This window comes from Saimiri boliviensis, chromosome 19 (genome assembly GCF_048565385.1).
Source record: "Saimiri boliviensis isolate mSaiBol1 chromosome 19, mSaiBol1.pri, whole genome shotgun sequence".
Lineage (NCBI taxonomy): Eukaryota > Metazoa > Chordata > Mammalia > Primates > Cebidae > Saimiri > Saimiri boliviensis.
The window spans coordinates 19414251-19439248 of NC_133467.1; the positions used below are offsets into that span (position 1 = coordinate 19414251).

Genomic DNA, 24998 nt, shown 5'->3' on the forward strand with positions numbered 1-24998 from the left:
AAATATATTAATCTATTATGATTTGGAGTCACTCCACCACTTCCAAACCTGCCCACTAAACAATAATATTTCATTATGCTATCTAAATCAGAGGTCACAAATTGCAGCCTTTGGCTGAATTTGAAGTAATGATGCATTCTATTTGGCCTCATAGTATTTTTATAAAAGTTGAATTTGAGTTCTTTTACATGAGTATGTACTCTGCCATCCATCCCAGTCCTCAGTACTCCGTATTGTGTTACATCTAGCACATTTCATTCATTTTTGTGCATTTGAGTTGGCCATATCTGATCTAAATAAATCCTTAAAGTAGCCCCATTAAGGAAAAGTAGAAAACGTGCTTTTTTTTTTCTTTTACTTTGTTGTCACCAACACCCAATTTTTGCAAGGGTTTTGTCCAAATGCTAGATTAAAGGATATTTTCTTGAACTTAGGAAGATTTAATAGATGCTTACTGACTGAGAGTATTCTATACTTACAAGATCAGGAAAAGGCTGTGAAACTCCACTGGGTTCAAAACACTATTTGATATCAAGTCTAATAGAGATTTGAAGGTTTAAGATGGGAAGACAGTTAATATGTTAGGAGGTAACATGTAATTCAGGATTATCAGTACATTTCAAATAAAATCCAAATTTATCTTTAATTATTAAAGGCATTTTTAAAAGTGTCTCATATTTCTTGGAGGAAATAGATAAAAAATCTTAATTCTGGCACAATTGCAAAAGTCATTTTAAGACTGGTATAAAGAAGGCCTCAGAAAACCTACCACACTGTAAAGAAGTTGGCCCCCCATCTAAAGGAACACTGGTTCTTCAGTCCACCATTCCAGCTGTAGCTGTAGTTTCATCCTGACTTTCTTTCCTGTTCTTCCCATGGAGGATTTCATGTAAACTGCTTTGGGTCTCCACCATCCCCACACTCAGCCTGATACAGCTGGAGGAATGTTTTATTGTCCTTAGGATAGTACATGATTCTAATGACAATAAAATGAAATTTGTACATGACAATAAAATGACATGTGTACATGATGACAAATGATGCCAAGGGTCTCAAAAATGAATCGGCTTATAAACATTAAGAACTGGGTAGGCCGGGCGCGGTGGCTCAAGCCTGTAATCCCAGCACTTTGGGAGGCCGAGGCGGGTGGATCACAAGGTCGAGAGATCGAGACCAACCTGGTCAACATGGTGAAACCCCATCTCTACTAAAAAATACAAAAAATTAGCTGGGCATGGTGGTGCGTGCCTGTAATCCCAGCTACTCAGGAGGCTGAGGCAGGAGAATTGCCTGAACCCAGGAGGCGGAGGTTGCGGTGAGCCGATATCGCGCCATTGCACTCCAGCTTGGGTAACAAGAGTGAAACTCCGTCTCAAAAAAAAAAAAAAAAAAAAAGAACTGGGTAATATCCAGCTGAGACATCAGGTGAGCCAGGACAGGATTTTTCTTTATCATCCCCTTCTTTTCCTTTTGGGATTGGAAACTTATTGACCCAGGATAACAGAAGAGGGTCTTTTATAATACAGCTCTAAGCAAAGAAGAGAGGTAGAGATTCTTAGGAACAAAGTTATGCCAAGAGATAGGCATTCTGGCAGAGGAGAATGTCTGTTTGGCTTATATACAGTAGATCCTGAGGGACTAGTGCAAGTGGTTTTCTTTCCTTTCTTCTTCAACCTGATTGGCTCTCAGATGAAATTAGGTGAGACTGAATAACCAAAACCCAAACGAAAAACCTAAAAGGAAGACCACAGGGAAAAGGAATAAAAGAAGAAGACAAAAGATGATGAGTCAGAGGGATAAGGAGAGAGAAAGCTTCAGAGGTTCCCTGAGGTACTGAGAAAGATCTCTAAGAAGACTCAGGTGTGACTGTCGAAGAGCAGCTGGGACAAGAAGGAGCACGCAGAGGAAGCCCACCCACCTGCCTCCTCAACCACGATGAGTTTCATGTGAACTACAACAGTTTGAAGTTGGGAGAAAAGAATTAGTTGATCTGTTCTTCAAGATTCACTGGTATAATCATCTAAGGTACTTCCTTTTTCTTCCAGTATTAGACTGTTTCACCATGCTCTTCTGACAGTAAGGAAGACTCTCACAGAACCAGCAGTACTTGTAAAGTTATCATGCAGTTCACTACCAGACATAAACAGAAAGCAACTATATTGACCTTGGGAAAAAAAAAATGTAAGGTCTAGGACAAGAATTAGATCATACATCTAGATTGGTGAATAGGCAAAGTAATATTTAACACCTAAAGGCAACCTGTTTTTGTAAAAATTTGACATGTCTTAAGGTTGACTCATATTAGCTTCAACCTTAGTCACTTATTTTAAGCTGTTTATATTTCGAGTTGAAAGCTTATACATTATTAGATAAAATGTGCTTTGATTCTATTTAATGGGGAAAAAAAGGCACTTAAATGAGAGGTTTCATCAGTACTACTAATTATTTATCTTTCATTCTTTTACAGTCATATGTTTGTTTTCTTTTGAGATGGAGTCTCACTCCTTTGCCCAGGCTGGAGTACAGTGAGTGGCGCCATCACAGCTCACTGTAGCCTTGAACTCCTGTGCTCAAGCAATCCTCCGCCTCAGCCTCCTGAGTAGCTGGGAGTACAGTTGTGCCCTCCATGCCTGGCTAATTTTTTTTATTTTTTTTGCAAGACACAGGAGCTCACTACATTGATCAGGCTGGTTTTAGCCTCCTGATTTCAAATGATTGTCCCACCTCAGCCTCCCAAAATGCTGGGATTACAGGCCTGAGCCACTGCACCTGGCCTAAAATTCCTATGTTAATATTAACATATATTTGCAAGGTAACAGAGATGTAAACACTAAGAATGCACCAATCCTTCTCTGTATTAAGGATACTTATGGACAAAATGGATCCTTGCCTGTCAATTAGTATAACCAAGAATCTTTAGCGTCTACAAAGCAGTATGTACTTACTTCGTTGGGATACTAGGAGAACAACTAGACTAAGTAAAAAAAAAAAAAAAAAAAAAAAAAAAAAAAAAAACTACCAGATGCTTTAGGTGCCTTAGAAATGATGTGGTCCAAGCTGAAATCCAGTAAGTCAATAAGCCAGTGGACCAGCAGGAAATTGTTCCATTCAATTATGAAATATTTTCTAGCATTATTCCTAAGAAGAACAAAATGGGCTACACTACTAGAATAAGGACAAGAAGCAAAATGTCAAGTGGACCTCTAAAAAATAACAGCTTTCATACCAAAGGTATTGAAAGAAAAAATAAATAAGAGCCTTTGAAAGCCCTGGGGAGACAACCCAAAAAGTAGGAGACCAGAAGGTCCTATTATGTATCTTTTTAAACAAATGCTATCAGCAATTCTAGTACTGGTAGCTAAATATTGTATGTCTAGATATAATTAAGAAGCCCTGGATAAATGAGAAAAAGGTTAAACTATTGTTTGGTTAAAAATGCCAAACAGCTGGGCAGAGTGGTGCACACCTGCAGTCTCAGCTACTTGGGAAACTGAGGTAGGAGGTTCACCTGAGCTCAGGAGTTCAAGGCTGTGGTATGCTATGATGATAGTGTCTCTGAATAGCCACTGCACTCCACTCTTGGCAACACAGCAAGACCCTGCCTCTAAAAATAATACTAATGATAAATGCCAAACAATGGATGCAGATAATTAAGTTCAGTTACCCTCCCTATCTCGTGGATTCTGTATTTGTGGATTCAAACAACTGCAGATGAAAAATATTTTTAAAATAAAAAAATAATAAAAATAATGTAAACTTAAAAACAATATAACAACAATTTACAAACAATTTACATTGTATTAGGTATTATAAGTCATCTAGAGATGATGGAAAGAGTATGGGAGGATGTGTGTAAGTTACATGCAAATATTATGCCATTTTATACAGGGAACTTGAGCATCCTCAGATTTTGGTATCTGTGGGGGATGACTGGGTCTTTAAGCCCTGTCGACACGAATGGATGACTGTGCCTGAAAAGTGCAGCTGGAAAAGAAGACCAGGAGCATCATGTGAAGGAATTTAATATGGAGAAGTCTTGCCAGACCACAGGAATACCTGGGATATGACATCAACAGAGTCTTGGACTGAGAGACCCAAAATGATATTGGGAATCAATTAAGACTGTGGTCTTAAAATGAGAGTAGGTAATGAGGATGTCTTAAAAGAGACAAAGACCATCTGTTATTTGCTGAGGGACGTGAAGGACAAGGATAATCACAGTGTCTGCCCATGTGACTTGAAAAAATTTAAAAACCTATTTCTAAATTGGGCAACTGTATGAGGGATGTGAAGGGCTGGAGTCTGTTTGGAGAAGGTAAGAATAAGTGGGACAAGGTATGTAAATCTTTTAGTACAGCATGTGGCCCAGAAATACTCTCCAATAAAGCCTGCCAGTATTCTGTCCTCAAATATTTGAGACTTAAACAGGAAGTCTGAAAGTTTATCAGCTAAAATTGGGTATTTATAAAACAAGATGGTAAAGGGAAATAACTACTCTGCAATTAGAGTTAACTGGTCATGTAGACTTTTCTGAGATGTTTTAGGCCCTGTTAAAAAAAGAAACAATGAAACTATAAAGAAGTAAGTCAGGAAAGAGAGGAGAAAATCTGATTCACAGAAATTGATAGAGAATAATACAGATGAGTGTCTAGGTTAACTTTGGTGCCTGTCCTTCCAGAAGTCTACTTGCTCAACTTTTCCTGGATTTCCTCTATCTTTATAATAAACCCCCACTGTACTATGTCTAGGTTTCTGTTTCTTAAAATATCTAAACTAAAACAACTTATTTTTTCCTCTTAAAACTCAAGAGCAAAGTTATTTCTCAGCCTGTAGAATTTAAATGAAGATGATAAAAATAATTAAGTCCATTACTTCTTCATTCCTATTTTCCTTCAACAGATACTTCCAGTATGTCTACCATATGTGAAGTCAGATATTAGGTATTCATCTGCAAACAAACTTTTTTGTCTTTACATAGCTCTTCCTTTCAGACATTTATAATCGAGTGGGGGAAATAGGCATTTTCAAAGTAATGCAAAGTAAGTTGATAAATAACCACCAACCGCAGGGTACTGTCAGAGAAAGGAAAAGGATGCGCCCATTTAAGAATGGGTGATCAGGGAAAATTTAGAGGAAGTAACATTTACCTTAGACTGTAAGGAGCTAGTCAGGTAGAATGAATAGTTCATTCCAAGCAAAAAAGGGAAAAAATGTTTTTACTCTTTTTTTTTTTTTTTAAATTAACATTCCTGCTGCTCTAAAAAATATACAAACACTTTCAATCTGAAAAGATCTTAAGTGTTCCAGAAACTAAAAGAAGGCCAGTGTTCCAGTATAAAGATAAGGCAGAAAGGCTGACCTTTGATACCACTGAAAAGGAAGGAAGGAAGGGAGAAACTGCAGGTCAAGTGAAACAATGTGAGTTTTATTTAGTGGGAAACCACAGAAAGGTTTTTAGTAGAGGAGTATAATCTGTTTTGTGTTTTATAAAATCCTCTCTGGATGCTATGGAGAATAATGGGAAAAAATATGGCAGGAGGACAAGTGGGAAGAACAGTTAGGAATTTACCGATAGAAAATAATGCTGACTTGGAGAAAGAATAAAGGTTCAAGACTTATTTTGGAGGTAGACTTGATAAACTAGTGAGTGTGTTAGTCTGTTCATGTGTTCCTATTTAAAAAAAAAAAAAAAACAGGCCGGGGGCGGTGGCTCAAGCCTGTAATCCCAGCACTTTGGGAGGCCGAGGCAGATGGATCACAAGATCGAGAGATCAAGACCATCCTGGTCAACATGGTGAAACCCCGTCTCTACTAAAAATACAAAAAATTAGCTGGGCATGGTGGCGCGTGCCTGTAATCCCAGCTACTCAGGAGGCTGAGGCAGGAGAATTGCCTGAACCCAGGAGGCGGAGGTTGCGGTGAGCCGAGATCGCGCCATTGCACTCCAGCCTGGGTAACAAAAAGTGAAATTCTGTCTCAAAACAAACAAACAAACAAACAAACACTGAAGGTGGGTAATTTACAAAGAAAAGATATTTTATTTTGGCTTACAGTTCTTGAGGCTGTACACGAAGCACAGTGCCAGCACCTGCTTCTGGTGAGGGCCACAGGAAGCTTACTACCACAGTGGAAGGTGGAGCCAGAGCATCACATAGTGAGAGAGAGAGGAAGAGAGCAGGGTTTGGGGGAAAGCTGCCACAGTCTTCTAAACAACCAGATCTCCCATGGACTCAGAATAAGAACTCACTAATTACCAAGGGGATGGTGCTGAACCATTCAAGAAACATCTGGCCCCACGATCCAGTACCTCCCACAAAGCCTCACCTCCAGTAATGGAGATTACATTTCAACATGAGATTTGGAGGGGACAAATATCCAAACCATATCAGACTGTATTAATATTTCCAAATATTTTCAATTATAAATTGTCAGAAATACATACATATGTAGTAAAAATATATGCATGGGAATGATTAACACTGAATTCTTTATAATGGTTCTCCTGAGGAAGGCCAAAGAAGGTGTGGTCGGGAAGAGGTATATAAAAAGCTTCTAATATCATTGACATTGTTTTACTTCTTAACCAAAGATGTGAGATACATAACACTTTAATGTGTATCTTAATGATGTCTGAAGGAGGGGGACAAGGAAGTGCTGGGAGGAGAAGCGTGGGGTTCCTGGCAAGGGTTCCACCCCTGGGCCTGTGCCCACAGACCTAGATGAGGACAGGCATTTCTGTTTTCGTCCCCAAATGCTGCATTTCCCAAGACCACCCCGGCCCACCACGCCCCCATCTAGTGCCTATAAAAACCCCCAAGACCCTGGGGGCACAGACATAAGCGGCTGGATGTCGAGAGGAACACACTGGTAGAAGAACACACATGCAGCTGGACGTTGAGAGGAACACACCAGCTCAAGAGCACACCAACAGGCACTGGCAGACACCAGCAGGCCATTGACTGATGGAATGACTCAGAGTTTGGCTGGGGAGGTTGGAGGAGAGCCCCGCCACTGGGCAGCCCAACTTCAGGGGAAAACCACCACCTTCCCAGTCCATTCCCCTTTTGGTCTCCCTATCCACCTCGATGAGAGCTACCACTCACTACTCAATAAAAAACCTTGCACTCATCCTCCAAGCCCACGTGTGATCCGATTTTTCGAGTACACTAGAGCAAGAATCCCAGGATACAGAAAGCCCTCTGTCCTTGCGATAAGGCAGAGGGTCTAACTGAGCTGATTTACACAAGCCACCTCACCTACGGAGAGCTATACTGAAAGGGCACCCTGTAACATGCCCACTGGGGCTTCAGGAGCTGTAAACATTCATCCCTAGATGCTGCTGTAGGGTCGGATCCCTACGACCTGCCTGTCTGCATGTGCACCCTAGAGGTTTGAGCATCCGGGCAACGAAGTAATGAGCCACACCCCATTGCATGCTCTGTGAGGGAGATAAGGGAACTTTTCACATTTCAATAATGCTTTCTTGTATGTTTTAAACATTTAATCATAAATTTTAAAAATACTGTCCAGTTATTTTATTCAATCAACATAAAAGAGATTAACTGCTATGAGTTTTTCTGCACCAAAGAACACTATGAAGTAACTGTAGTTATTCTAGCTCATAAGGAAATGGACAATTTTTATTAGGAAAAAAATCTTGTAACTTGAAATCAATGATCCTTGTTCTGATCATGAGAACTAAACTGAATATACTGAAGTTGTTTAACAGGTCCAAGTCTTTGTGAGTCTTTAAAGAGTCTGATTTTATTAGAGCAAAATATCACTCCTATTTTTATAAATAAATGTGTGCCCTTATTTAAAAGCATTAGTTGTGACATACTTACTCTCCTGTTGTTCATCTTCCATAATTATTCCACTCTCTATTTTTTATTTAGAGATGCAAATATTGACCTTAAATGTTCCCAAATGTATCCAAACCTGCTTCTACAATAAACATGACAGAGATACTGCAATCTGAGCATTGCCAGAATGAAGCACATAACAATTAACATTCTCCAGTCACTTCACAAAATCGTGTTTCCAAGATGCTCCCAGAAGTGCAGAAGGCACAAAACCAGCCACCCTGCTCTCTCACCATCACATTAAATGAGAACATGTAATTAATAAAATGTATCCTGCCTGATCCATCAGCACATTCTGCTGCCGCTACCTTTGAAACATGTCCAGAATCCAACCACTGTCACTATCTTGGTCCAAGCAACCATCTCCCACACAGATTACTGCAATTGCCTCCTAACTGGTCTCCAACTTCTCTGCTTAAACTCCCCACAAACGTTGTTCAGCAATGAAACTGGAGTGATCAGGATAAAACTGTACCAGTGTATGTCACTCCTAGGCTCAAATCCTGCCAATGGTTTCCTATCTCAGATCAGTAAAACCTAGTCTTTACAATGATCAAAAAGGGTCCTGTCATGGTTGGGTGTGGTAGCTCATGCCTGTAATCATAGCACTTTGGGAGCTGAGATGGGAGAACTGCTTGAGCTCAGGAGTTTGAGGCCAGCCTGAGCAATATAGGGAGCCCTTGTCGCTATAAAAAATAAAAATTAATTAGCTAGGCATGGTGGTGTACCCCTGTGGTCCCAGCTGCTTGGGAGGCTGAGGTGGAAGAATCACTTGAGCCTGCAGTGAACCATGTTGGTGCCACCGCACTCCAGCCTGGGCAACAAAGTGAAAACCCCGTCTCAAAAATAAATAAATGTTCTATTAATATTTGCCGTATCTCTTCCTTCATTTTTCTCCATAGCACTTTTTATCTCTGATTATATATTCTGCTTAGTCATTTGCTTATTATCTGTCTCTTCTACGAGGACAAAAACATTTTGAGAGCAAGAATTTTATCTGCTTTTTGCTTATCCCTCAGCTGCAATGGTGCTAGGCACTTGGTTAGATTTAAGTTTATGTAAATTTATTTCAACAAATGATGATTGAATGAATGGATGTTCTTCTAAAAGTCGTAAGAAGCACAGACAATGGTTCTGCCATTTTAACTTGAGACTTCTCCCTTTCTCTGTAATATCAATATTAATAAAAGCAAAAGACAGAATTGTTAAGTCAACTGACAGAAGAATCATAAAGATCCTTGTAGATGGGAAAGAGTCAGGGTCCAGAAATAAAATTTGAGAGAGACTTTTTCTGTCCCTGAACATTTCTGTTGATAAGTATAACTTTACTGTAGCCTATACAGTTTTTATTAGTTTAGTCAATGCATTTTTTTCTCTACTCTTGTGACCAATCACCATTGGTAGAGTTTTCAGAAACATTCATATTTATATCAGAGTCTTTAAAAAATTTTTAAATTATTTTTATTATACTTTAAATTCTGGGATACATGTGCAGAATGTATAGGTTTGTTACATAGGTATACATGTGCTATGGTGGTTTGCTGCACCCATCAACCCATCCTCTACATTAAGTATTACTCCTAATGCAATCCCTCGCCTTGCTCCCCACCACCCAACAGTCCCGGTGTGTGATACTTCCCTCCTTGTGCACATATGTTCTCATTGTTCAACTTCTCCTTCTGGGTGAGAACATGCAGTGTTTGGTTTTTGGTTCCTGTGTTAGTTTATTCAGAATGATGGTTTCCAGCTTTATCCATGTCCCTGCAAAAAACAAGAACTCCTTTTTTTTTTGAGACAGACTTTTGTCCTTGTTGCCCAGGCTGGAGTGCAGTGGTGTGATCTCTACTCACTGCAACCTCTGCCTCTCGGGTTCAAGCGATTCTCCTGCCTCAGCCTCCCAAGTAGCAGGGATTATAGGCATGTGCTATCACATCTGGCTAATTGTTTTTGCATTTTTAGTAGAGACGGGGTTTCTCCATGTTGGTCAGGCTGCTCTTGAACTCCTGACCTCAGGCGATTTGCCCATCTCAGCATCCCAAAGTGCTCGTATTAAAGGCGTGAGCCACTGTGCCCAGCCAAATTCACTGATTTTTTTTTAATTGTTTTTCGTGTCTCTAACTCCTTCAGTTCTGCTCTGATCTTAGTTATTTTGTGTCTTCTGCTAGCTTTTGAATTTTTTTGCACTTGCTTTTCTAGTTCTTTCCATTGTGATTTTAGGGTGTTGATTTTAGATCTTTCCTGCTTTCTCCTGTGGGCATTTAGTACTATAAATTTCACTCTAAGCACTACTTTAGTGTGTCCCAGAGATTCTGGTACATTGTGACTTTGTTCTCATTGGTTTCAAAGAACTTATTTATTTCTGCCTTAATTTTGTTATTTACCTAGTAGTCATTAAGAAGCATGTTGTGGTTGGGCGCGGTGGCTCAAGCCTGTAATCCCAGCACTTTGGGAGGCCGAGGCGGGTGGATCACGAGGTCAAGAGATCGAGACCAGGCCGGGCGCGGTGGCTCAAGCCTGTAATCCCAGCACTTTGGGAGGCCGAGGCGGGTGGATCACGAGGTCGAGAGATCGAGACCATCCCAGTCAACATAGTGAAACCCCGTCTCTACTAAAAATACAAAAAATTAGCTGGGCATGGTGGCACATGCCTGTAATCCCAGCTACTCGGGAGGCTGAGGCAGGAGAATTGCCTGAACCCAGGAGGCGGAGGTTGCGGTGAGCCGAGATCGCGCCATTGCACTCCAGCCTGGGTAACAAGAGCGAAACTCTGTCTCAAAAAAAAAAGAGTCGAGACCATCCTGGTCAACATGGTGAAACCCCATCTCTACTAAAAATACAAAAAATTAGCTGGGCATGGTGGCGCATGCCTGTAATCCCAACTACTCAGGAGGCTGAGGCAGGAGAATTGCTTGAACCCAGGAGGCGGAGATTGCAGTGAGCCGAGATCATGCCATTGCACTCCAGCTTGAGTAACAAGAGTGAAACTCCGTCTCAAAAAAAAAAAAAAAAAAAAAAGAAGAAGAAGCATGTTGTTCAGTTTCCATGTAGTTGTACCATTTTGAGCGCATTTCTTAATCCTGAGTTCTACTTTGATTGCACTGTGATCTTAGAGACTGTTATGATTTCTGTTCTTTTGCATTTCCTGAGGAGGGTTTTACTTCCAATTATGTGGCCAATTTTAGAATAAGTGTTATTTGGTGCTGAGAAGGATGTATATTCTGTTGATTTGCAGTGGAAAGTTCTGTAGATGTCTATTAGGTCCGCTTGGTCCAAAGCTGAGTTTAAGTCCTGAATATCCTTGCTAATTTTCTGTCTCATTGATCTGTCTAATATTGACAGTGGGAGTGTTAAAATCTCCTATTTTTACTGTGTGGGAGTCTACGTCTCTTTGCAGGTCTCTCAGAACTTGCTTTACGAATCTGGGTGCTCCTGTATTGGGTGCATATGTATTTAGATAGTCAGCTCTTGTTTCATTGATTCCTTTATCATTATGTAATGCCATTCTTTGTCTTTTTTTGATCTTTGTTGGTTTAAAGTTTGTTTCATCAGAGACTAGGATTGCAACCCCTGCTTGTTTTTGCTTTCCATTTGCTTGGTAAATCTTCCTCCATCCCTTTATTTTGAGCCTTTATTTATGTGTGTCTCTGCACATGAGCTGGGTCTCCTGAATATAGTACACTGATGAGTCTTGACTCTTTATCCAATTTGCCAGTCTATGTCTTTTAGTTGGGGTATTTAGCTTGTTTACATTTAAGTTTAATATTGTTATGTGTGAATTTAATCCTGTCATTATGATGCTAGCTGGTTATTCTGTCTGTTAGTTGATGCAGTTTTTTCACAGTGTCAATGGTCTTTACATTTTGGTATGTTTTGCAGTGGCTAGTATTGGTTTTTCTTTTCATATTTAGTGCTCCCTTTAGGAATTCTTGTAAGGTAGGTCTGGTGGTGATGAAATCCCTCAGCATTTGCTTGTCTGTAAAGGATTTCATTTCTCCTTTGCTTATAAAGTTTAGTTTGGCTGGATATGAAATTCTGGTTGAAAATTCTTTTCTTTAAGAATGTTAAAAATTGGCCCTCACTCTCTTCTGGCTTGTAGGGTTTCTGCAGAGAGATCTGCTGTTAGTCTGATGGGCTTCCCTTTGTGGGTAACCCACCTTTCTCTCTGGCTGACCTTGACATTTTTTTCCCTCATTTCAACCTTGGTGAATCTGACAATTATGTGTCTTGGGGTTGCTCTTCTCAAGGAATATCTTTGTGGTGTTCTCTGTATTTCCTGAAATTAAATATATTGGCCTATCTTGCTAGGCTGGGGAAGTTCTCCTGGATAATATTCTGAAGAGTGTTTTCCAACTTGGTTCCATTCTCTCCATCACTTTCAGGTAAACCAATCAAATGTAGGTTTGGTCTTTTCATGGTCCCATATTTCTTGGTGGCTTTGTTTGTTCCTTTTCATTCTTTTTTCTCTAATCTTGTCTTTAGGCTTTACTTCATTAAGCTGATCTTCAATCTCTGACATCCTTTCTTCTGCTTGATCAATTTGGCTATTGATACTTGTGTATGCCTCACAACGTTCTTGTGCTGTGTTTTTCAGCTCCATCAGGTCATTTATGTTCTTCTCTAAACTGGTTATTCTAGTTAGCAGCTACTGTAATCTTTTTTCAAGGTTCTTAGGTTCCTGGCATTGGGTTAGAGTATGTTCTTTTACCTCAGAGTTTGTTATTACCTACCATCTGAAGCCTACTTCTGTCAATTTATCAAACTCATTTTCCAACCAGTTTTTTGCTCCTTTGCTGGTGAAAGTTGTGATCCTTTGGAGAAGAAGCAGCATTCTGGTTTTTGGAATTTTCAGTCATTTTTTTTTTTTTCTTTTTTGAGATGGAGTCTTGCTCTATCGCCCAGGCTGGAGTGCAGTGGCACAATCTCGGCTCACTGCAACCTCCACTTCCCAGATTCAAGTGATTCTCTTGTCTCAGCCTCCCAAGAGCTGGGACTACAGGCATGTGCCACCATGCCTGGCTAATTTCTTGTATTTTTAGTAGAGAGGGGTTTCATCATGTTAGACAGGATGGTATAAATCTCCTGACCTTGTGATCTGCCCACCTTGGCCTCCCAAAGTGCTGGGATTACAAGCATGAGCCACTGTTCCCAGTGTGGAATTTTCGGTCTTTTTGCAGTGGATTTTCCTCACCTTTGTGGATTTATCTATCTTTGGTCATTGATGTTGGTGACCTCTGGAAGAGATTTTTGCGTGGGTATCCTTTTTGTTGATGTTGATGCTATTGCCTGCTGCTTGCTAGTTTTCCTTCTATCAGTCAGGCCTCTCTTCTGCAGGTCTTCTGGAGTTTGCTAAAGATCCACTCCAGACCCTGTCTGCCTGAGTATCACCAGCAGAGGCTTTAGAACAGCAAAGATTTCTGCCTGCTCCTTCCTTTGGAAGCTCTGTCCCAGAGGGACACCCGCCAGATGCCAGCCGTAGCTCCCCTCTACGAGGTATCTATTGAACCCTGCTGGGAGATTTCTCCAAGTCCAGAGGCACAGGGGTCAGGGACCCACTTGAGGAGGCAGTCTGTCCCTTAGGAGAGCTTGAGTGCCGAGCTGGGAGATCTGCTGCTCTCTTCAGAGCCAGCAGGCAGGAACATTTAAGTCTGCTGAAGCTATGCCCACAGGCATCCCTGCCCCCAGGTGCTCTGTCACTGGGAAATGGGAGTTTTATCTATAAGCCTCTGACTAGGGCTGTTGCCTTTCTTTCAGAGATGTCCTGCCCAGAGAGCATGGATCTAGAGAGATGGTCTGGTTATAGCAGCTTTGTCATGCTGTGGTGGGTTCTGCAGCAAATCCAAACTTTCTGGCAGCTTTGTTTACATTGTGAAGGGCAATCTGCCTACTCGAGCCTAAGTAATGGCAGATATCCCTCCCCACACCAAGCTTAAGCCTCCCAGGTTGACTTCAGACTGCTGTGCTGGCAGTGAGAATTTCAAGCCAGTGGATATTAGCTTATTGGGCTCCATGGGGGGTAGCATCTGCTGAGGAAGACCACTCTGCTCCCTGGCTTTAGCCCCCTTTCCAGGGGAGTGAACAGTTCTGTCTCACTCATGTTCCAGTGCCACTGGGAAACAAAAACAAAAAACTCCTGCAGCTCCCCTTGGGTGGTAAAGGCAAGAGGAGATTCCCTCGGGTGGTACAGGCATCCAAGTGAATAACCTGGTCTGCAGATGACTGAGGCTGTGAGAAAAGCATAGTATCTGGGTCGGATAGTACCGTCCTTCATGGCACAGTCCCTCACGGCTTCCTTTGGCTAGTGGAGGAGTTCCCCGACCCCTTGTGCTTCCTGGGTGAGGTGACACCCCACCCTCCATGGGCTGCACCTCCTGCCTAAGCAGTCCCAGTGAGACGAACTGGGTACCTCAGTTGGAAATGCAGAAATCACCCGCCTTCTGCAATGGCCTCGCTGGGAGCTGCAGACCAGAGCTGTTCCTATTTGGCTGTCTTGCCAGCCCTCCTATGTCAGAGTCTTAATCTTGCTTGTATAAGCTCATTCTGATGAGTTTTTTTGTGGCAGGGAAATGGGGATAAAGAGGGAGAATATTTTGTAATGAATAATGAATCTACTCTTCAGATAACAACTTCTGAAAACTACCTTGAAAGGAGGATTATACCTGGTGGTGTATAATCAAATAATGTAGTACCGTCATTTTTTCATCATCCTGAGAACGAATGAGAAGCAGAAGATACACTCTAATTTGCAGGGTCAATGATTTCCTTAAATTTCATGAAAATACCAAGTTACTATACAAAGCTGAACATATTTGGTACTCTAAAAATTGAACTATCTGGGAAGAGTCAACTTCAAACACCGGCTGTCAGTTATCCTGTGAAGACTAAAAGAAATACCAGTATTTTCCTTATGTCTTTTGAAAGAATATGGAGGAGAAGCAAAAGACACTTTCAGAGTAGTACTGGAATCGCTACTGAAAAAGGAAATAGAATGAAGCTTCCATTAAGTCACTCACCTAAAATTTCGCTTTTACCAAAGAATCATCTCAACCACTGGGTGGTAGAGGGGAAGGTGATTAGAAACCTAGATAATTGAAGAAATTAAGAAGCAACTAAATGGACTATACAGATGGATGGTGCAGACTGCAAGGCAATGTTATTATTAGTTTGAATATTTACTGTATAATAGGCAGAGTACTTAACTACTTGATATCACAATTTCATCTAATTCTTATGCTAAACCTGAAAGACAGGTACTGTTAGTCTCATTATACAAATAAAGAAAGTGAGATTTATATAGGTCAAGTAACTTGAACAAGGATTGTCAAGGAAGGGTTCACTAAAAAGTCCAATATCTTAACTCAAATGTCATGCTGTCTCTACATTGCTCCTTGTAAGACCGAATACTTTGCTGGATTTTTCCCATCATAGTAACTTCTCTCACAAAAGCACTAACGGGACTCTGCTCTCACGTCCAGTTCTCAGTCTTCCATCTGTCTGTATGCAACTTCAGAGATCAAGTGAATCATTCCAGTCACCAAATGAGTTTCATTTTGTTGCATATTTATGGACTCTTATCTGACCCATTATCTGCTATCTAAAAACAAAACAAAACCTTGTCCTTGATCACAAGAAAGACCTTTACTGAATAAAAACAACTCAAAAGTTAATGTTCATGCTACCTTGGAAGGCTGTTTGGCAGTACCCACTAAAGCTGAATGTATGTACATCCTGACCCAACAATCCCACTCCCTGGTGTATACTCACAGAAGTGCATAGGTACATTAACCAAGAGACAAGTTCAAGAAAGTTCACAGGATTCACAGGAACAGTATTCATAATGGCCTTCCGGAAACTAGAAACAACTCAAATAACCATCAAAAATAGACTGGGAGAATGGAAAACTAAACTATGCCTAAATGTGATGATATGGATGAATCTCCTAGACATAATGATGAGTAAAATAAGTTAGACAGAAAAGAGTTGTATTGTACAATTCCATATATATAAAGTTCCAAAACAAGCAAAACTAAACGACGGCATTAAAATCAGGAAAGTGCTTACTCTTCAGAGTGTAGCTATTGGAAAAGGGCAGCAAAGGGGAAGAGGGTTTCTCGAATGCAGATAATGTTCCATTTTTGTTCATTTTAAAAATCTGAATGCTGGTTATTATTATGTCCATTTTTTGAAAACTCATTAAGTTCCACACTAATTTTTGCAAATTTTCTTTTATCTGTTATAATACCGCAATAAAAAGTTATTTTAAAGACTGCAATGTTTTATTCTAGGTGAGTTAATACATTTAGACTCTTATCTTGCTAAACAGATAAAGGCAGATAATAAGATATAGGTTTGTTTTTTAAAAAATGATTTTCATTTCAGTTACTGACTAAAAGAGAGTTTCACTCATCTTAATGTAAGAAAATGTATTTTTAAACTCCAGTTGCAAATCCCATTGCCATCCATCGTCCTGGAATTAACCTATGTGATCACATATTCAGGTTTAAGCAAATATTTTAAATAAAACTATTAATAATTAGCAGTTGTTCACTCAGGCTACACTGTCAACATCTTTAAAATTATTCTCCTTTCTGCTAAATTAACTTTATGTGCTTAACCTCAGAATGAATGAAGAAATCTTGAACATCATATAGCTTAGGAAAGCATGTCATGATATGTCTTCTATGCATAAAATTTCAAACTCAACGTCTTTCTTTTTCACTTTGTGATGGGATCTTTGAGTAAAACACATTGCACGTGAATATTTTAAAAAATCAGAATGTTAAACTTTGAAAAAACACTTTCTACCTGAGAGTTTCCTATCCTTCCATTTATAACTAAACATTGACTTGTAACCTCAAAATTTAATTTAAAAAAAAAAAAAAGAGAGAATATGACAAAAACAAATACCTATGGATAATCTACTTAAGACTATGTTCCCAATTCTTAGAATATGTCATCACATATGAAAGAATAGCTTTTGATATAAATATTTTAGTAACTATAAGAAGGAAACGGGCAAAAGAAAACACAGACATGCAGGAAGTAAAAGTTTATTCAAAAATTTCCTTTGTAAAATAATTCTTGACAAAGATGAGTTAGTGGAAAGAATAAATATCCTGAGGCACACTACAATATTGTTTCCAACAGATTATTCTGAAAAGCTATTTCATTGGTAAAGGATGTTACCATTTACTTCCCTGAATATCATGATGCTATGATTACAAGCCATCATTTGAAAAGTTTTCCAACTTCCTTAAACAGCGATAGAGTAAAGGTTTAAGGGGAGAAAAAGTAGTATCCATGATGTTCTTATTAATATTAATGAACATTATGACCTTTTAAACACTGATTCTAAGTCACAGGTGACAAGTAATGGGAAGGCTAATAAATTTACTTAGGTTCTCTGTAGCATAAATGTTGCTAGTCCTTTTAACTGAAATTAGAAATTCATGTATCTTTAAGATCAACTTTGAATCCAGGTTCCAGAAAACCTATGGACAATGTTCCAATGCCATAAGAGCCACCATTCAGGCAGACAACTTTAGAAAGTCACCATTCCAGTGAACTGAAGGGCAGAGATACCACTCTATGAAAAGTGACTGAGAAATCCCATATAGCCGGTTATGATTAAGCACATTAACTTTATTCCTTTTTCTATAATGAATACTATACAACCAATCTAGTAAGAAAGTAATCTTTCTGCAAAAATTGTAAAGCACTAATAAATATTTGCAAGCTCGTGCTATACATAATTCAAAAACTGTTAAAATGTCATACTTCTTTCCTATTTTTATGAAATATCATGAAATACTAAACAGCTTAGTACGTAAAAAGTCTATGAATATTTAATTTATCAAAACTTTAAGCATTAGCTTATTTTAATATTCTAGAACTCAAAGGTGTGAATTTGGTTTATACTTTCAAAGAGTATTGCCCTATAAAATAGGGGAGTTGGAACTGTTCACCACACCAACTTGGATAATTAGGTAGAGTTTCTGCTACAAATGAACAAATATGCTTTGTGAATATTGTGATCAAACCATGTTGACTTTGAATACAGTTTTAGCTCCTAATTCTGTATTCTTCCTTGAAGATACATTTAGAAAGGCATTTTACAAACTAATCTGTAAGTAAAACAAGTAGGAGAATTAACATATTATAAATCAGATTTTCTAGATGTTATATATTCAGGATTTGTGAACCTATTCTGTGAGCCTGGCAAGTCACTGAATCCTTCTTTATCAAAGCACAGTACAAATGATGAAAACTCTTACATGCTTACAAATGCCCTGTGACTTTCAGGTATTAGGCAAGTACTAACTAAAGCCATTGAAGAGCAAAAGCCCAGCTGTGCCTGCATATATAATTGTTACTGTTTTAGTAGGCTTAGAAAGAACATTATTATGCTTTATGTAGCTTATACATTGCATCTTTTAAAATTTTACTTTTATATTTAAACTTCTAATTCCTAGTGTGATTAAAATCATTAGACTTTCCTTTTAAGAGACAGGTATCTGGCCAGGCCCGATGGCTCACGCCTGTAATCCCAACACTTTGGGAGGCCCAGGTGGGCAGATCACGAGGTCAGGAGTTTGAGACCAGCCTGGTCAGCATGATGAAATTTCATCTCTACTAAAAATACAAAAAATTAGCCAGGCATGGTGGTGTGTGCCTGTAGTCCCAGCTACTTGGGAGGATGAGGCAGGAGAATTGCTTGAACCCAGCAGGCAGAGGGTGCAGTGAGCCAAGATTGTGCCACTGCACTCCAGCCTGGGCAGCAGAGTGAGACTCCATCTCAAAAAAAAAAAAAAGAATAAAAGAAAAAAAAAAGAAAGAGGAATCTTTAAATAACTCGATGACAACAGAAAAACCAACTAGCCCCATTAAAAAGTGGGCAAAGGACATAAATGGATAAACTGCATTTTTCTAAAGAAGATATACAAATAGCCAATAAGCATATGAAAAAATATTCAACATTACTAATTATCAGAGAAATGCAAATGAAAATCACAATGAGATATCATCTTATGCCAGTCAGAATAGTTATTATTAAAAAGTCACCAAATAACAGATGTTGGTAAGGATGCGAACCACACTGCTTGTGGGAATGTAAATTAGTATAACCTCTACAGAAAACAGTATGGAGATTTCTCAAAGAATTAAAAACAGAACTACCATTCGATCCAGCAATCCCACTATTGGGTACGTATCTGAAGGAAAATAAATCATTGTATATAAAAAGATACTTGTACTTGCATGCTTATCACAGCACTATTCATAATATCAAAGATATGAAATCTGCGTTAAGTGTCCATCAGTGGATGATTGGATAAAGAAAATGTGGTATACACATACAATGGAGTATTATTCAGCCCTAAAAAAGAGTAAAATCATGGAAGTATATACACTAAAACCCAGACTTAACCACTACGTAATATATCCATGTAACAAAACATGAATCATAACCCTTAAATTTATATGAAAACATTTTTTTAAAAAAAGAAGAATGTTTACCTTAAGAAGTATAGTAATACAAAACTGTCTAGACTATATTAAGCTCATAATCATGTACATAAGCTTATACTTTTGTCCTGCTTTTTAAGACTGTTATATTTTATATACATTCATACTTCCATTGAAAAGATATACTTCTTATCTGGCAACTTTCCTATTACTGCTAAGATTGTTAAACATTCTGATGAGCAATGTAAGATGTATATAGGCATAATATTGTTTATTTCTTTAAAAGAGTAAATCAATATAGCCAGCTAAGAAACTAAACACAATAAAATAAATAAATATAAACACCTAAGAAATTTTACAAACTAATTTTTGAAATATTCTACTGTATAAAAATAAAATTATATGACATAATAGCTTTAGTTTATCATTTGTCTCATCATTTGGCAGCTGTCTCAAATATGATAAACAGAAAGATATCTGATGAATTGAGAAATCAGTTCTTATAAAAGTCTCATTTATATTCACTCCTGGAGTGTAATTGCATTAATGTTAAAAACTCCCAATTCTAAATTCATTTATTTAATCTTAAAGGTCCTTTATACTGGTAACACAGTGTTACACAGATATAGGCTTATTATGAATTTAATTGTGCAAATCTAATCACCCATTTAACTTTGCAGGAATTACATATGCCTTAATATTTTCATTCCTCAGAAATAATAAAATCATAATTAAAATAATTTTTACTGAAAATTCAAATACAACTTTTTGGTCAGTGAATATTTATGGCTTAATGTCATAGGCAAAAAGAAAAGGAAGAAAACTGTAACCATTTTTAGTAGAAACTACTTTCTACTTTGGCTTAGTGAAAGATGGGAGTCACTCTACCTCACAAAGCAGTAGGTCAATGATGTGGAACACCATGCAGAGTGGGAACTTGGCAGTAAAAAGAGTGAGAAACCACTGGGATGCATACATATGAGCTTCCAGGTTCAGATCACAAAAATGGCTATGCAGGTCCGGTAGCTGCTCCTGCAAGTCAAAGTGGAAAATTTAGCAAGAGGAGCAATGAGAACCTTGCAGCAGAGCAGTGAAGTTCCTGCCACAAGGGCAACTTATAACAGCTTTCTATGATCACTGTAACTCTATTCTAGTATTGGCTATGTTTTATGTAACTGCACAGAAGTGATGAGAATTGGAGATATGATAGATAATGAAGGAAAATAAAACCAGGCTTGTTATAAACAACTAAGAAAGACCGTCTCTTGCTCACTTGACTGTTCCTGTTTCTTGCAAAATGCTCATTTGACCAGAGCAGCTGTAGTCTAATGAACATCTTGACTCCAGGGTCAAGTCACAGCACCCCCATTCAGGGTTAAATTCTTTTTTCTTTTTTTTTTTTTTTTTTTGAGAAAGAGTCTTGCTCTATCATTCAGGCTGGAGCGCAGTGGCAAGATCTTGGCTCACTGCAACCTCCACCTCCCAGGTTCAAGCCATTCTCCTGCCTCAGCCTTCTGAATAGCTGGGATTACACGCACCCTCCCCCAAGCCTGGTTATTTTTATTTTATTTTATTTTATTTTATTATTTTTTTTACTAGAGTAGGGGTTTCACCCTATTAGCCTGGCTTGTCTTGAACTCCTGACCTCAAGTGATCTGCCCCTCTTGGCCTCCCAAAGTGCTGGGATTAGAGTGAGCTACTGCACCCGGCCCAGGGTTCAATTCTTAACAAGCTAGAAAATAAATGTATCTTCTCTTTGGAAACCATCTAATGCCAACATTATTTGGGATCTATGATATTTCAGTATATTTTCTGAGCCCTTAGAAAACTCCAAAGCGTGACAAACTATTTAGAAATCTGTCTTCAACATATTAAAAATGGCAAAGCAAAGAAATTGTGCAAGGGTGTAATATATAAAATTGGATATCTCCTAAAAATGCCTTTATGGTAACTTTATTTTTTCCAATTTAAACAAGCAAATACTTTCCAAAACCATGAACAACAAGGTATAAAGTATTAGCATAGCTATTACCATAACTGAAAGACAAAGGCAAAGACATGTAAAAGCCCACCTTCGTTTTGTTTTCATAAATAGACCACAAAAAGAAGAATAAAAAACAAAACAAACCATTTCTTGAACTACATGCTTTCTTTGAAAAATAGCCAAATGTGCCCATTAGGTGCTTCAAATGGAGTGTCCAAATCTCATTCGGTTAACTGAAAAAAAGTGCTAATAGAAAAATGTGGTTGAGTTTCTTCATAGTACCACAAATTTGCTCTTTGCTTATTAGGAATATTTACTTGATTCTCAAAGCCCTCAGGAATACTGACCTTTGAAAATATATGAACCCTTTTGTAAATAAAAGGTAAAAAGCAAGTAATCCCAAATATTTACTTGGTAGAATTAAATCATTAAAAAGGAGCTTATTGCTGTTAATATCCGTACTTACCAGGTTCTTCTACAGTCCTTTTCCTCCTCAATGCCCATTTGTCATTTTACTTACAGCTCATTTTACATCCCCCCTCCTTTTCTTTTCAATTTTAAAGTCTACCTTCCTACATTCCCTTCTCCTAATACACTGTTCCTTCAACCTCACTGCAAATCCATCTTCTACTGCCCTGTTCCTCTAATCTTTCAGTCTCCTATTGGCTTCGCTTCCCTCTTCAGACACCTATGGATCTCCTGGCACTACTTATCAATGAGTTCCTACTAGCATCTGCTCTCACATTCCACTAACCTCCTTCCTCAACCACTTTACCTTTCCCCAATACGGAATCAATCCATCCATACATTTCCTTCACATTTATCTTGGATACCCAACACCCCTTTCAGAAAAAGTCATATAAACATGCTGCATAGACCCATTATAAATTTAAGATTATCAACTTCGGGCGGAACTTGAAAGCTAGTTAAAAATTCCCGTTGTCAGCTCTGGTCAATCACTTCGCCTGTGGTCACAATCTTTTTTATTATGTAATATTTGACATATATAAAAGAATACATGCTTCTCACATACCTTTACAAATACGTATTATAAAGCACAACAACATTAAAATTAGGAATTATATTTTAAAGATTTTTTTTTTTTTTTTTGAGGCAGAGTTTCGCTCTTGTTACCCAGGCTGGAGTGCAATGGCACGATCTCGGCTCACCGCAACCTCCGCCTCCTGGGTTCAGGCAATTCTCCTGCCTCAGCCTCCTGAGTAGCTGGGATTACAGGCACGTGCCTCCATGCCCAGCTAATTTTTTGTATTTATAGTAGAGACGGGGTTTCACCATGTTGACCAGGATGGTCTCGATCTCTTGACCTTGTGATCCACCCACCTCGGCCTCCCAAAGTGCTGGGATTACAAGCTTGAGCCACCGCGCCCGGCCTAAAGATTTAAAATATGTACCTACATTACAGTATTTTAGGTATGTTTTATTCTCTTATGAATATCTTTCTGGCTTTTCCAAGTGTTCTATGTGGACCCAAATAAGGAAGCGGTGCTAATTAGTATGGCGAAAGCTCTTAGGTATTTCAATGTTTATTCTGTAAATATCTTCATTCCTCTAAAAACAATACTTGGCAATCTCTTAATGATTAAACTCATTAGATTTTCACTTCAAAGTATGTTAAATTGGAACATTTAAAATATGAGACTATTTTTAAAATCGTATAATGGCTAAATAAATGCATTATGATAGATCAATATAGATGTTAATCTGAAACTAAATCCATTTACATTTTTCGTAATATTCCATTAAACTTCTATAATTCGTTATTGCTTAGCAACTCTTAGGCTTTTTCTACGACTCAACAAATCCCAGAGTGATGAAAGTTCCTGGTTTTTATTTACCTGCATTAGTCTCTCCAACTGGTAGAATTTGCAATGAAGATCTTCAAAGTTGTTTTTGTAAAGGTCTCTCAAACCATAGTCGTACATGATTTTCACCAAAACACAGAATGCTTGTTCCTCTGGCATCTACAGAAAAGTATATATATATACAAGATAAATAAGTGGCATTTTGCCAGAATGTCAGAAGTTTCTTCATGTTATTAGTCCTCTGCATCAGTAGCTGAAGGCCTGAAGTGAATGAAGTCCTTCAGAGACTGCCTTTGGCAAAGTGGCCTGACCTCCTTATCCTCTTTTGTTAATTTTAATCATGTTGTCATTCATTCATTAGGCCATCTTTAAAAGCAGGAAATACACTCATGATTAAAAAATCAAAACACACTTATAAGGCTGAGGCAGGTGGATCACGTAAGCCCAGGACTTTGAGACCAGCCTCGCTAACATGGCGAAACCCCGTCTCTACAAAAAATAAAAAAATTAGCTGGTTGTGGTGACATGAGCTTGTGGTCCTAGCTACTTGGGAGAATAAGGTGGGAGGATCGCTTGAGCCTGGGAAGCGGAGGTGGCAGTGAGTGAAATCACATCACTGCATTACAGGCTGGGCGATAGAGCAAGACTCTTGTCTCAAAAAAGAAAAAAATCAAAACAATGTAAAAGGATCTAAAGGCAAAAGTCTCACTCCTCCCTATTATTATATATATATTAATCCCGGGTGCCTATATCCCCCAACCTCTTAATTTCTCTTGTATCCTGCCACTGATTATCTATGCAAATAAAATAATTACATTTCTAATTTTATTTTGTCCCATCCTACATAAAAGATAATATTCTATATACATTGTTATACATGTTGATTTTTTTCTTAAGGATATCAGTTGTAAATCTTTCTATCTCAGTATAGAAAGTTTTCTCTTTATTTTTTTAAAAGCAATTACACAGTATTCCATTATATAGAAGTACTATCATTCATTTAACCAGTTTCCTATTGATACTTGAGATGTTCCTAATTTTTTAATCAAATAAAGCTGCAATGAACTTTGTTTATGCATAAAAATAAACTTTGTACATATGCAAATATGCGGTGGGGTACAGCACATTGACAAAAGGGGGAATGCTGGGTGAAAAAATAATGCATTTTAAATTTTGGTAAACAGCGTGAGATTATCCTTCCAGAGTCTTCTTGATGTTGCTACTTTCTGTAAAATACAGCTTTCAGGGTAACAGTCAGTAAACTCTAATATATTAATTAGCTCTCACAGAGGTATTTTTTATCTAAACAGAGAATAAAGTCTGAAGACAAAGAAACAAACCTCTAAACTGTGGTATCAACAGTTGAAAGAATATGCAAAGGGATTCTAGAAACTATGTCAAGCATAAAGAAAAAGTTGTAATTACTCAATGTCCTAAGATGTAACTACTACATAAACATCTACTTTAAATATTACTTCCTTGAAAATTTACTTTTGGTTGATTATGGTGTTTCATATATTTGTTAGACTAACTTCATATTTCAATAACTGAATCAAGTAGAGTTCCACTTACCCACTTAGAAATGTAATTGTTTATTTAAGGTTTCACACAAATCAGACACTTCTATTTTCTAATTATAAATAATAAAATACCCAAATTTGTTAAATAACATCTCCTAGAAGTTAAATAAATACACTTCAGTGTTTTCATTTTGATTCTTTAAATATTTGCTTATTTTCTTTTTATCTATGAGTTGTTTGAGACCTTTTCAAAATTTCTGGCCACTGACTTCAGCTATTCAAGTTAGCAACTATTTTTCAGCTTCCATTCGGTTATTTAGGATATAATTACACTGTATTCTTTACTCCT

The 24998-nt window shown here is 38.2% G+C and overlaps 1 protein-coding gene across 9 annotated transcripts in view; it reads right to left on the reverse strand.

The window, feature by feature from the left end:
* RABGAP1L (RAB GTPase activating protein 1 like) overlaps window positions 1–24998 on the reverse strand; it is a 709048-nt gene that overhangs the window by 250111 nt on the left and 433939 nt on the right. For 8 of the 9 annotated variants that reach the window (XM_010336102.3, XM_074390015.1, XM_074390014.1 and 5 more), the window contains 2 exons: window positions 23163–23288; window positions 20211–20354 (listed from right to left, as the gene is read on the reverse strand). In XM_010336102.3, coding sequence (XP_010334404.1) covers window positions 20211–20354; window positions 23163–23288 — 270 coding nt within the window. The remainder of the gene's footprint in view (window positions 1–20210; window positions 20355–23162; window positions 23289–24998) is intronic. The other variant, XM_074390018.1, reaches the window with a different exon arrangement.